Here is a 15,000-nt window from a genome sequence, read left to right as displayed (position 1 = left end):
CTCCCAGAACACACTGCTCCCAGAACACACAGCTCCCAGAACACACAGCTCCCAGGAGCAGAGCACTAACTAGCTTTCAGAGCCGTTCACAACATGAACGATAACTACAACCATGACTATAACCATAAAGACAAAAGTGTTAACACTGAGCAACAGTAAAAAAGTCTCTCCTCGTGTTAATCAAAATCAGATGCCTAAAATGGGATGGGTTCTGATTGGCTGTTAACTTTTTATCGCTCTCAAAATCGCTCTGAAAATGATCCCTACCAACACTGTTCGTCATGTCATTATCGTTAAAGTATCAACACTACGTCAATCAATACCAACTGATCCCAAAAGTGATTGATCCCAGCGACTACGGTAGTTGATTGGCACTCACCATGGGGGCCCGCGTGCACACACACACACACACACACACACACACACACACACACTCTTGATTGACACTCACCACGGGGGTCATCTTGCCGATCATGGCGGTGATGCAGAGCTGTCCATCAGAGTCCTGCACGCCTGCGTCTGCCCCCAGCTCAATCAGCGTACGCGCTGCCTCACTGCGGTCTGCACACACACACACACACACACACACACCACCATCCATACATAGTGAATACATAAGTACATGTGTACACACAACACACACACACACACACACACACACCATACTGTACATAATACATGTGTACACGCACACTCTCACACAATACTCTCATACTCTCACAAAAACACACACATGCACTTATACTCACAAACACACACACACACACACACAGTAGTGTACCGAGGTTAGCGGCGAGCTGTAGCGGCGTCCTCTGCTTGTAGTCTCGGGCGGTGATGTCACACAACACACACACACACACACACACACACACTCACACACACACACACACACACACACACACACACACACACACACACACACACACACACACACACACACACACACAGTGTACCGAGGTTAGCGGCGAGCTGTAGCGGCGTCCTCTGCTTGTAGTCTCGGGCGGTGATGTCACACACACACACACACACACACACACACACACACACACACACACACACACACACACAGTAGTGTACCGAGGTTAGCGGCGAGTTGTAGCGGCGTCCTCTGCTTGTAGTCTCGGGCGGTGATGTCGGCTCCGTGCTGCAGCAGGATTCTGAGCGCGCCCACTGCGTCGTTCTTAGCAGCAAAGTGCAGCGGAGTCTGGTGGTCCTTGTGTGTGCGCGCACTGATGTCCGCTACACACACACACACACACACACACACACACACACACACACACACACCCATCAGGGATAGAGATGGTACTTGGTTATGGTTATGGCTGTTGCTATTTAGCAGAAGCCTTTGTCCAAAGCCACATACAAATAAAAAAAACTATGCAATAATTAATTTAACTGAACATTTTCAAAAAGAAGGGAGAATAGCAATATAAACAATAAACAATATAAATTCAAGCAATAACCCAATGAAAATGAACAATGAATATCTAGGAGAATAGCAAATAAACAATAAAGAAATTCAATTAATCATATAATAACAATAACTATGGCATGGTAAGGCTACATTACGGAGAATAGCAATACTAAAATAACAATATCAATCCAATCAATGGCCTAATGAAAACAAAAACAATACTATATTATGCAAAACATAATCCATAAGAACTCATCAATATCAATAACTTTAATCTCACAGTGGCATACACACACACACACACACACACACACACACCACTCTTGTCCAGGAGGTAGAGGACCATCTGCTCGTAGTCCACACACACACACACACACACACACACACACACACACACACCCCCACACACACACCATTCTTGTCCAGGAGGTAGAGGACCATCTGCTCGTAGTCCGCACACACACACACACACACACACACACACACACACACACACACACACACACACACACCACTCTTGTCCAGGAGGTAGAGGACCATCTGCTCGTAGTCCGCACACACACACACACACACACACACACACACACACCACTCTTGTCCAGGAGGTAGAGGACCATCTGCTCGTAGTCCGCACACACACACACACACACACACACACACACACACCACTCTTGTCCAGGAGGTAGAGGACCATCTGCTCGTAGTCCACACACACACACACACACACACACACACACACACACACACACACACACACACACACACACACACACACACACACACACACACACACACACACACACACACACACACACACACACACACACACACACACACACACACACCACTCTTGTCCAGGAGGTAGAGGACCATCTGCTCGTAGTCCAGGGCTGCTGCCACGTGTAGCGGAGTGACGCCGTATTTATCCGCCCGCTGCACGTCCGCACCCCTCTCCAGGAAGAAGCGCATCACATCCACGTTCCACGCCCGCGAGATCTACACACACACACACACACACACACACACACACACACAAGCATGTAAAACACGAACGCAAACAGAGGCCCATTTCCCACAGGAACCCATCTACAATGTATTGCTGACATGCTACAGTGCAAGTCCATTGTCATAAGTGCAGCATAACGCAGAAGCACAAGTGTCTTGATCTGACCCGGCCATTCTAGCTCTGGACATAAGAGTGTTATTCTGCAGGCTACTATCATGACTACATTTCCCATAATGCAGCGGGGTCTGCTCTGACCTCATGCAGCACCGTCTGGCCGTATTTGTCACAGGCTACTATCATGACTACATTTCCCATAATGCAGTGGGGTCTGCTCTGAGCTCATGCAGCACCGTCTGGCCGTATTTGTCACAGGCTACTATCATGACTACATTTCCCATAATGCAGCGGGGTCTGCTCTGACCTCATGCAGCACCGTCTGGCCGTATTTGTCAGCTGTGTTGGCGTCCGCTCCGTCAGTGAGAACTCCATTCAGGTAAGGCAGGTCCACCTGCTCAACACACACACACACACACACACACAATGTTGTGTAAGAGTAGGTATGTATAAGGTGGGGTTGGTAGAGTAAGTGTTGGGTGTCTTTGTAAGAGTAGGTGTAGGTGTGTGTGTGTGTGTGTAGGTATGTTTGTATGTATGTACTGTAGGTGTGTGTAGGTGTGTGTGTGTGTGTGTGTGTGTGTGTGTGTGTGTGTGTGTGTGTGTGTGTGTGTGTGCGCAGGTGAGAGGGTTCCACCTCGTCTGTGTCCTCGTTGCTGGTGGCCAGCACTCTGAAGTGATCCAGAAGGTTCTTGTTGAGACGCAGCGTTCTGTCCAGTCCGTCCACTGTGTCCTCATCCCACGCCAGCCCTTTATACTTCTGACCGATGCCCCCTCCTAACACACACACACACACACACACACACACACACACACACACACACACATATATAAGTACAGTGTTCTGTCCAGCCCGTCCACTGTGTCCTCATCCCACGCCAGGCCTTTATACTTTATACACACACACACACACACACACACACACACACACACACACTTAAACACAACATCTTCGGCACAATCCCAAAGTCCAAATCACCAAAGGGAACTACCCACAGTTCACAGTGTTGTGACGTTCACCGTGGAGACCGTGGGGAACTCCGGAAATGCCAAAGGGCAATACAGCACAACACACGTGCATGGTGCAAGTGTCAGCAAGGGCTTTGTTATCAAACATGGCTAAGGCTCATGCAGTGGGCTCATGTGATCTGGTGAAGAGCTGTCCCAACCCCATTTATACCCACCTGAGCCCATGTGGCCACACACATGCACACACACACACACACACACACTCACACACACTTGTGTGTGTGTGTACCTGAGGGTTTCCTTCTCACACACTTGATGGCGGCACGTCTCCACCTGCCGCAGGTGTGTGTGTGTGTGTGTGTGTGTGTGTGTGTGTGTGTGTACCTGAGGGTTTCCTCCTCACACACTTGATGGCGGCACGTCTCCACCTGCCGCAGGTGTGTGTGTGTGTGTGTGTGTGTGTGTGTGTGTGTGTGTGTGTGTGTGTGTGTGTGTGTGTGTACCTGAGGGTTTCCTCCTCACACACTTGATGGCGGCGCGTCTCCACCTGCCGCAGGTGTGTGTGTGTGTGTGTGTGTGTGTGTGTGTGTGTGTGTGTGTGTGTGTGTGTGTGTGTGTGTGTGTGTGTGTGTGTGTGTGTGTACCTGAGGGTTTCCTCCTCACACACTTGATGGCGGCGCGTCTCCACCTGCCGCAGGTGTGTGTGTGTGTGTGTGTGTTTTTGTGTGTGTGTGTGTGTGTGTGTGTGTGTGTGTGTGTGTGTGTGTGTGTACCTGAGGGTTTCCTCCTCACACACTTGATGGCGGCGCGTCTCCACCTGCCGCAGGTGTGTGTGTGTGTGTGTGTGTTTTTGTGTGTGTGTGTGTGTGTGTGTGTGTGTGTGTGTGTGTGTGTGTGTGTACCTGAGGGTTTCCTTCTCACACACTTGATGGTGGCGCGTCTCCACCTGCCGCAGGTGTGTGTATGTTTGTGTGTGTGTGTGTGTGTGTGTGTGTGTGTGTGTGTGTACCTGAGGGTTTCCTCCTCACACACTTGATGGCGGCTCGTCTCCACCTGCCGCAGGTGTATGAGGCCCACTGAGCAGCCGTCCTCACGGCACTGGACACCGTCGTCCTGGAAACCTGCGTGCTGACAGGATGCTTTGATACCTGCAGTTGAAACCACACACACACACACACACACACACACACACCATTTATGAACCACACTAACCAGCATGCATAATATCATTCTTGTAGAGAGAGGAGGGCCACACACACACACACGCACGCATGTTCAGCCTGAGAGGTCAGAGCATTTAGATGCCACTTCAGTTCATATGCAGGTCAAGGCAGGTGAGTACTGTTGGCACTATAGAGTCAATACAGGTGAGTTCTGTTGGCACTATAGAGTCTCTACAGGTGAGTCCTGTTGGCACTATAGAGTCTCTACAGGTGAGTTCTGTTGGCACTATAGAGTCTCTACAGGTGAGTACTGTTGGCAGTATAGAGTCTCTACAGGTCAAGGCAGGTGAGTACTGTTGGCAATATAGAGTCTCTGCAGGTGAGTACTGTTGGCACTATAGAGTCTCTACAGGTGAGTACTGTTGGCACTATAGAGTCTCTACAGGTCAATACAGGTGAGTACTGTTGGCACTATAGAGTCTCTACAGGTCAATACAGGTGAGTACTGTTGGCAATACAGTATAGAGTCTCTACAGGTCAATACAGGTGAGTACTGTTGGCACTATAGAGTCTCTACAGGTCAATACAGGTGAGTACTGTTGCCACTATAGAGTCTCTACAGGTCAATACAGGTGAGTACTGTTGGCACAATAGAGTCTCTACAGGTGAGTACTGTTGGCAATACAGTATAGAGTCTCTACAGGTCAATACAGGTGAGTACTGTTGGCACTATAGAGTCTCTACAGGTCAATACAGGTGAGTACTGTTGGCACTATAGAGTCTCTACAGGTGAGTACTGTTGGCAATACAGTATAGAGTCTCTACAGGTCAATACAGGTGAGTACTGTTGGCACTATAGAGTCTCTACAGGTCAATACAGGTGAGTACTGTTGGCAATACAGTATAGAATCTCTACAGGTGAGTCCTGTTGGCACTATAGAGTCTCTACAGGTGAGTACTGTTGGCACTATAGAGTCTCTACAGGTGAGTTCTGTTGGCACTATAGAGTCTCTACAGGTGAGTACTGTTGGCACTATAGAGCATCTGCAGGTCAAGGCAGGTGAGTACTGTTGGCAATATAGAGTCTCTACAGGTCAATACAGGTGAGTACTGTTGCCACTATAGAGTCTCTGCAGGTCAAGGCAGGTGAGTACTGTTGGCACTATAGAGTCTCTACAGGTGAGTTCTGTTGGCACTATAGAGTCTCTACAGGTGAGTACTGTTGGCACTATAGAGCATCTGCAGGTCAAGGCAGGTGAGTACTGTTGGCAATATAGAGTCTCTGCAGGTGAGTACTGTTGGCACTATAGAGTCTCTACAGGTGAGTACTGTTGGCACTATAGAGTCTCTACAGGTCAATACAGGTGAGTTCTGTTGGCCATATAGAGTCTCAACAGGTGAGTTCTGTTGGCACTATAGAGTCTCTACAGGTCAATACAGGTGAGTACTGTTGGCAATACAGTATAGAGTCTCTACAGGTCAATACAGGTGAGTACTGTTGGCACTATAGAGTCTCTACAGGTCAATACAGGTGAGTACTGTTGGCACTATAGAGTCTCTACAGGTCAATACAGGTGAGTACTGTTGGCACTATAGAGTCTCTACAGGTGAGTACTGTTGGCAATACAGTATAGAGTCTCTACAGGTCAATACAGGTGAGTACTGTTGGCACTATAGAGTCTCTACAGGTCAATACAGGTGAGTACTGTTGGCAATACAGTATAGAATCTCTACAGGTGAGTCCTGTTGGCACTATAGAGTCTCTACAGGTGAGTACTGTTGGCACTATAGAGTCTCTACAGGTCAACACAGGTGAGTACTGTTGGCACTATAGAGTCTCTACAGGTCAACACAGGTGAGTACTGTTGGCAATACAGTATAGAGTCTCTACAGGTCAATACAGGTGAGTACTGTTGGCACTATAGAGTCTCTACAGGTCAACACAGGTGAGTACTGTTGGCAATACAGTATAGAGTCTCTACAGGTCAATACAGGTGAGTACTGTTGGCACTATAGAGTCTCTACAGGTCAAGGCAGGTGAGTACTGTTGGCACAATAGAGTCTCTGCAGGTCAAGGCAGGTGAGTACTGTTGGCACTATAGAGTCTCTACAGGTCAATACAGGTGAGTACTGTTGGCACTATAGAGTCTCTACAGGTGAGTACTGTTGGCACAATAGAGTCTCTGCAGGTGAAGGCAGGTGAGTACTGTTGGCACTATAGAGTCTCTACAGGTGAGTACTGTTGGCACAATAGAGTCTCTACAGGTCAAGGCAGGTGAGTACTGTTGGCAATACAGTATAGAGTCTCTACAGGTGAGTACTGTTGGCACTATAGAGTCTCTACAGGTCAAGGCAGGTGAGTACTGTTGGCAGTATAGAGCATTTGCAGGTCAATCTGATGTGAGAAGAGTACCGTACTCACCGGACTCGACAGTCCATCTGTCATCTCCAGAACCGGGTTCTCCACCGCAGTGGGATTCACACACCGATGTCTTCGCATGATGAGCTTCTTTAGCTTCTTTAGCTTCGTTAGCTTCTCCCAATGGGCCCTTCACTGGGAGCAGGCTAGCAGCGCTAACACAGGGCTAGCCAGGCCTTCCACCCACACAGCAGCCCTCTACCTCACCAGCATCCACACACACACCCCACAACTAACAACACTCACCAAGGCACCATCCACCCTCCCTCACACAACTAGCTGTCCCAACACCTGCCAAGCCAGCATCCACCCTGCCTCACAACTAGCAGTTTCAACACTCACCCTCCAGAGCCAGCATCCACCCCAACTGTACAGCTAGCAGTCACAACAGTCAGAGAGTGAGCATGCAGTGCAGAGCTAGCAGTCACACAGCCAGCCTAGTGTCCACCCGCTAACACAGCTAGCATCCAGAGTCAGACCAACTGCACTACTAGCGTCTGTCAACCAATCACACAGAAGCCTGCATCAGCACCAACAGATGAAGCACACACACACACACACACACACACACACGTGTGCCCATGACGCATTTAGCTAAACACCCGGCAGTCGAGCTCACCACATGGATCCGGTGTGCTGCTGTGTGCTGCTATGTGTTCACATGCAAAGGCCACACACACACACACACACACACGCACACACACACACACACGCACACACACACACACACACAGTCACTGAGGGGGGTCGAGGACGGCACTGATGCAGCAGTGTCGTTCACCGGGCCACAAACAGGACGGCGTCACAATCAGCGGCAGGGAGTTGCACAGTAAGCCGAAACAGAGCCTATTGTGACACCACAATGTAACCTTTAGTTACCGCGGCGACAAAACAAACTAACCAGGACCACCGAGCACCAGGGAAATACTGCTGACACCTGAGGGTGGGGGGGAGAGAGAGAGAGAGAGAGAGAGAGAGGGAGAGAGAGAGAGAGAGGGAGAGAGGGAGAGAGAGGGGGAAGAGAGGGGGAGAGAGAGAGAGAGAGAAAGGGAGAGAGAGGGGGGAGAGAGGGAGATACAGAGAGAGACAGGGAGAGGGAGAGAGAGGGAGACAGAGAGAGAAGGAAGAGAAAGAGATGAAAGTGACAAAAACAGAGACAAAGTTAGAGCAAAAGAGCAAACAAACCAAATCCCCTGTAAACAGAACTGATCTAGACAAACAAACTAACCCACTTACTCTTACCGATTCAGACAAATCAAACTAACCCACTTACTCTTACCGATTCAGACAAACCAAACTAACCCACTTACTCTTACCGATTCAGACAAATCAAACTAACCCACTTACTTTTACTGATTCAGACAAACCAACAAAGCCACTTACTTTTACCGATTCAGACAAATCAAACTAACCCACTTACTTTTACTGATTCAGACAAACCAACAAACCCACTTACTCTTACCGATTCAGACAAATCAAACTAACCCACTTACTTTTACTGATTCAGACAAACCAACAAAGCCACTTACTTTTACCGATTCAGACAAGAGTAGAAACTAGCGAACACAGCAAGCCAAGAACCCCATGAGTTGTCCAGGCATGCTCCTCTCCCAGTCTTATTCAACACTGATGTTTGTGCTGTAACGATCTGCTGTAAAAGGGAGCCATAAAACACTTGACCCCACACACTTATCTCTGTAATGCTCTCCGTGGTCCAACCCAGTCACTCCATATCTGCCCTGGGTGCTTAACCCAACAACCCAGCAGCAAGGCTCTCTGCCCTGGGTGTTTAACCCAACAACCCAGCAGCAAGGCTCTCTGCCCTGGGTGCTTAACCCAACAACCCAGCAGCAAGGCTCTCTGCCCTGTGTGCTTAACCCAACAACCCAGCAGCAAGGCTCTCTGCCCTGGGTGCTTAACCCAACAACCCAGCAGCAAGGCTCTCTGCCCTGGGTGTTTAACCCAACAACCCAGCAGCAAGGCTCTCTGCCCTGGGTGCTTAACCCAACAACCCAGCAGCAAGGCTCTCTGCCCTGGGGGCTCAACCCAACACTGCCGTTGTGTCAGTTTAACTTTGGATCAGCTATTTCATGGATCCAGGATGTTATGCATCCTGATAAAGTTCCCTTGGCCTTTGGAATTAAAATAGGCCCCACATCATCACATACCCTTCACCATAGCTAGAGATTGGCATGGTGCTTTTTCTAGTAGGCTTATTAGCCTGTTTGATTTGCATTGAGCTCAATGAGAATCAAACAGGCTAATAGGCCTACTGGAAAAAGCACCATGCCAATCTCTAGCTATGGTGAAGGGTATGTGATGATGTGGGGCTATTTTAATATATAATGCATAATATCCTGGATCCATGAAATAGCTGGCCTTAAAAAATAAAAATCTGCCTGTCCCTATGTTAACCCTATGGGTTAGGGTTACCATAGAGTTACATAGGGGGTCAAATACTTCCTTCCCCCTAGCATTTAGGAAGAATATGTATTTTCTTCATTCTACATTTTTTGAATTAAGACATTAAGATGATTTTATATTCCTCTTTTTAGGCAACTTTAGCATGGTATCAAATACATTTCTCCCCATTGTACCTCCCCAATTGCCCACTTCAAAATAATTTCTTTTTCATATATTTTTCGTATTCAGACCCCTGTTTGTCATATGGCCATGGCAGATGCCTGATATGCCATTTCAGGACCCAAAATAGCAACAGAAAGAACACTTAGTCACACTTACTCTCTTGTTCTAACTTGACTTGAATCTCAGTTCAGTTAATTAAATCAGTGTAAGTAGGCTACAGCCTATGTCACAATTTTCTTCATCTGGGCCTTTAGCCCAAAGAGTTCTTTAAGGTTTTAGGGCCTTTAGCCCAGTCTATTGTTAGGCCTACAAGTAGGCTATCACACTGGTCTGGTTCATGTTATTTTAATGGTTTTTCAGTATTCCATTTGTGAATTAGAAAAGAAGTAGCCTAGGCCTGAAGTAACAAGTTACTTTAAAAAGTTGGTAACTGGGTAACTAACTTTTTGAAAGAAGTAATAAGTAACTAACTAATTAAAAAGTTATTTTTTAAAAGTCACCACTGTATACAAATAGCATCAAAACAGTCCAACAGTCTCCATGTAAAGTCACGTCATACACACAGGCACAGACACACACAGACACACACAGACACACACACACACACACACACACACACACACACACAATTATAGTAAAAAAGTTTGTGCACATCCCAGGTCAAGGTGCAGAACAAGGGTAAATCATGAAAAATGGAAAAAGGTTCGCACACTTGAAATCCTTCTTTTTCGTTTTATTTTATTTTCTTGAGCACAGAATCTTCTTCAGATTCACACATACACACACACACACATACACACACATACACACACACACACACACACACACACACACACACACACCGTCTTTCAATCATGTCATGTGATAAGTCGATAAGTTTTAACCTGTGGATTACATGACAAATGTGCATTTACATACAAACAGCATCAAACAGTCAAACAGTCTTCATGTACGGTCACATCATACACACACACACACACACACACACACACACACAGACAAACAGCATTAAACAGTCAGTCAAAGTCACCTGATGTACACACACACGCACACAGGCAGACTCACTCACTCACACACACACACAGGCAGACTCACTCACTCACACACACACACAGGCAGACTCACTCACACACACACGGACAGACTCACTCACACACACAGTCATAAAAAGAGAAACCAAGGTACCGGTAACATCATATATGGAAATAAAATATTTATTTCATCTCGTTTGTCTAGAAGAACTCAAAACAAAGGTCAGCTGTCCCTCTTTAACAACCCAGCTCAAGGTCACCCTTAGATTACAGCATTGGAGGGATCACACCACCACACCACGCACGCACGCACACACACACACACACACACACACACACACACACACACACACACACACACACACACACACACACTACCACACCACGAACGCACACACACACACACACACACACACACACACACACACACACACACACACACACACACACACACACACACTACCACACCACGAACGCACACACACACACACACACACACACACACACACACACACCACGAACGCACACACACACACACACACACACACTACCACACCACGAACGCACACACACACACACACACACACACACACACACACACCACGAACGCACACACACACACACACACACACACACACACACACACACACCACCATGATTCATATCAGAAGAGTCCCAACTACTGTGCTGCTCTACAGACTACAGTCATCTTTAAACATCATCACTGCTCAGAAATATTTATAAATACATTTGCCGTACCTTGCCTTCTTGGGCCGTCACAGTTAACAAAGGATGATTGTCGTGTGTGTGTGTGTGTGCGTGTGTGTGTGTGTGTGTGTTTATTGTATGTGTTTTATGGGGATTCATCTTAACTCATCAAACTGGCAGTGTGAGAGTACTCTTCTCCTAAGCATCATGTGACCAGGCCAGAACTGCAGTGTGCTGTGATGCTCTAAGGGTTGCCAGATAGGGTAGCTGTGTAATGCACAGCGCTGTGTGTTGCCAGATAGGATAGCTGTGTGTTGTGATATTCTAAGGGTTGCCAGATGGGGTATCTGTGTGTTGTGATATTCTAAGGGTTGCCAGATAGGGTATCTGTGTGTTGTGGTCATCTAAAGGTTGCCAGATAGGGTATCTGTGTAATGCGCAGCTCTGTGTGTTGCCAGATAGGTTAGATGTGTGTTGCGCTACTCTAAAGGTTGCCAGTTGGGGTATCTGTGTGTTGTGGTATTCTAAAGGTTGCCAGATAGGGTATCTGTGTAATGCGCATGTTGCCAAATTGGGTAGCTGTGTGTTGTGGCATTCTAAAGCTTGCCAGATAGGGTAGATTTGTGTTGTGATATTCTAAAGGTTGCCAGATAGGGTAGATTTGTGTTGTGATATTCTAAAGGTTGCCAGATAGGGTAGATTTGTGTTGTGATATTCTAAAGGTTGCCAGATAGGGTAGCTATGTCATGCACAGTGCTGTATGTTGCCAGACGGTGTAGCTTCACAGCGCTGGATGTTGCCAGATGAGGTTGGTTGTCATCCGAACCAGTGGTTGCCCATACACTCCCTGTTCCACTCCACACGGCAGATCCAGCACCACTCAAACTTGCACGAGGCTCTGGGGCACACCATGTGCATACACCCACCTGCAGGAACACACACACACACACACACACACACATGAGAACTCACACCATGTGCATACAGCCACCTGCAGGAACACACACACACACACACACATGAGAACACACCATGTGCATACACCCACCTGCAGGAGCACACACACACACACACACATGAGAACACACCATGTGCATACAGCCACCTGCAGGAGCACACACACACACACACACACATGAGAACACACCATGTGCATACAGCCACCTGCAGGAACACACACACACACACACACACACACACACACACACACACACACACACACACACACATGAGAACACACCATGTGCATACAGCCACCTGCAGGAACACACACACACACACACACACACACACACACACACTTGAGAACACACCATGTGCATACACCCACCTGCAGGAACACACACACACACACACACACACACACACTTGAGAACACACCATGTGCATACACCCACCTGCAGGAACACACACATACACACACATGAGAACACACCATGTGCATACAGCCACCTGCAGACACACACACACACACACACACACACACACACACACAGGAGAATACACCATGTGCCTATACCCACCTACAGACACATACAGGAGAGGAGTGCTGTGGAGTTATGAGTGTGCCGTACTACATGACTGTGAGGTGTGTGTACACAGCGTCCCTTAGAGGAATCAGGACAATTGTGTGTGTGTGTGTGTGCGTGCACGCGCGTGTGAGTGTATGTTGTTGTTGCTATATGTTGAGTGGCGTCTATGGTATGGACACACCCTGCACTTGCACACTAAGATCAAGAAACTGGGCCATGCTTTGAGGTCAGCTGAAGGGCGTGTGTACAACGGGACCAAAGGCCAGTTTCACATGGGGGGGGGGGGGAAGCCACAACACCAACAACATGAGAAACTGCAGTGGATTACGCCAGTAACATGAGAAACTGCAGTGGATTACAGTGGATTATGCCACTAATAACATGAGAAACTGCAGGGGATTACGCCAGTAACATGAGAAACTGCAGTGGATTACGCCAGTAACATGAGAAACTGCAGTGGATTAAACACTAATAACATGAGAAACTGCAGTGGATTATGCCACTAATAACATGAGAAACTGCAGTGGATTACGCACTAATAACATGAGAAACTGCAGTGGATTACGCCAGCAACAACATGAGAAACTGCAGTGGATTAAACACTAATAACATGAGAAACTGCAGTGGATTAAACACTAATAACATGAGAAACTGCAGTGGATTACGCCACTATAATGCACTGCCCGGTGTAACGGGGCAGTCACACGCTTGCGTCGGCCAACGTTCGTCCGTTGTTTTCCCATTCACTTTACATTGGCTGGACTTCATTTCATGCCGCACTGAATTGTGGGTCCGATGCGTTGCCTGAGATACGTTGCCTCCGCTAAAAAGTTGAGAAATGTTCAACTTTTGACGGATCGCGCAAGCGCCAGCCAATGAAATTCCGTGTATGCAAATTTTCGAACACTGACAAACCAATCAGTTAGTGTTTATGGAAATGTGACAAAATGAGGCATACGTTGGCGGACGGAGGCGTCTGACTGCACCGTAACAGCCCTGCTGCAGTTTACCACCTCCAACATGCATTAAGCAGCCTAAACTCCCTCTAGTGGCCAAGATAATAACAGCAGCCTGAACGCCCTCTGGTGGCCTAGATAATAACAGCAGCCTAAATGCCCTCTGGTGGCCTAGATAATAACAGCAGCCTAAATGCCCTCTGGTGGCCTAGATAATAACAGCAGCCTGAACTCCCTCTGGTGGCCTAGATAATAACAGCAGCCTAAACTCCCTCTGGTGGCCTAGATAATAACAGCAGCCTGAACTCCCTCTGGTGGCCTAGATAATAACAGCAGCCTGAACTCCCTCTAGTGGCCTTGCGATCTCCTACACTTTCCTGTTCTCACCTGTTGGTTACTAGGTTGGTTACACTGTAAAAGCTGTTTATCTAATGAAATCTAAGCAAATGTTATCATTTATTTTTTTTTCATCTTAAAGGAACACTTCACCGTTTTTTCATATTACACTATGTTATTCCCTTAACTAAGACTAAGATGTTGATACATACTGTACCTATCTATGGCGTTACATTTCTGCCACATTTATGAGCGCAGAGTGAAGCAATATTGTGCGCAGAAACATATTTTGAGCAAAAGCACACAAATTATATTTTGAGGAAAAATTCAACTTGAGCACAAGTTTAAGCGCCAGTGAGTGCACGCATTGAAACATGAGAGGTGTGTACAGTATCAACTCGTCTTAGTTAAGGGAATAACATAGTTTAATATGAAACACATTGAAACGTGAGAGGTATGTACAGTATCAACTCGTCTTAGTTAAGGGAATAACGTAGTTTAATATGAAAAAACGGTGAAGTGTTCCTTTAATAGAAGATTAATACCAATTGGTTAGATTCAATTTGTTACAGTGTGTGTGTGTTTGTGTGTGTGTACCACTTTTCTCGATGGGCACTCTGCACTTGGGGCAGGGCCGTGTGTGTGTGTGTGTGTGTGTGTGTGTGTGTGCGTACCACTCTTCTCGATGGGCACTCTGCACTTGGGACAGGGCCGTGTGGTCTCCACTATGGTCTGCTGAGAGGCCTGATCCCAGCGAGCCCGC

General features: G+C 47.3%; 2 protein-coding genes across 2 annotated transcripts in view; both read right to left on the bottom strand.

Moving 5' to 3' along the window:
• The window catches only part of si:ch73-193i2.2 (transient receptor potential cation channel subfamily A member 1), a 38,160-nt gene extending 30,385 nt beyond the window's left edge, over positions 1-7,775 (bottom strand). The window contains exons 1-7 of the mRNA XM_062519452.1: positions 7,092-7,775; positions 4,516-4,654; positions 3,175-3,314; positions 2,845-2,931; positions 2,263-2,413; positions 1,078-1,239; positions 452-561 (exon numbers count right to left, since the gene is read on the bottom strand). Of these exons, the coding sequence (XP_062375436.1) occupies positions 452-561; positions 1,078-1,239; positions 2,263-2,413; positions 2,845-2,931; positions 3,175-3,314; positions 4,516-4,654; positions 7,092-7,169 (867 nt within the window). The 5' untranslated portion in view covers positions 7,170-7,775. The remainder of the gene's footprint in view (positions 1-451; positions 562-1,077; positions 1,240-2,262; positions 2,414-2,844; positions 2,932-3,174; positions 3,315-4,515; positions 4,655-7,091) is intronic.
• A 3,504-nt stretch (positions 7,776-11,279) lies between these two features.
• Positions 11,280-15,000, bottom strand: part of prkn (parkin RBR E3 ubiquitin protein ligase) — a 65,595-nt gene continuing 61,874 nt past the window's right edge. The window contains 2 exon segments of the mRNA XM_062519454.1: positions 11,280-12,339; positions 14,912-15,000. The exon segment at positions 14,912-15,000 is cut by the window's right edge and continues 29 nt beyond it. Coding sequence (XP_062375438.1) covers positions 12,230-12,339; positions 14,912-15,000 — 199 coding nt within the window. The 3' untranslated portion in view covers positions 11,280-12,229.

This window comes from Sardina pilchardus, chromosome 18 (genome assembly GCF_963854185.1).
Source record: "Sardina pilchardus chromosome 18, fSarPil1.1, whole genome shotgun sequence".
NCBI classification, from domain to species: Eukaryota; Metazoa; Chordata; class Actinopteri; order Clupeiformes; family Clupeidae; genus Sardina; species Sardina pilchardus.
The sequence above is the reverse complement of the archived record's forward strand: the minus strand, read 5'-3'. Positions and strand labels throughout refer to the sequence as shown.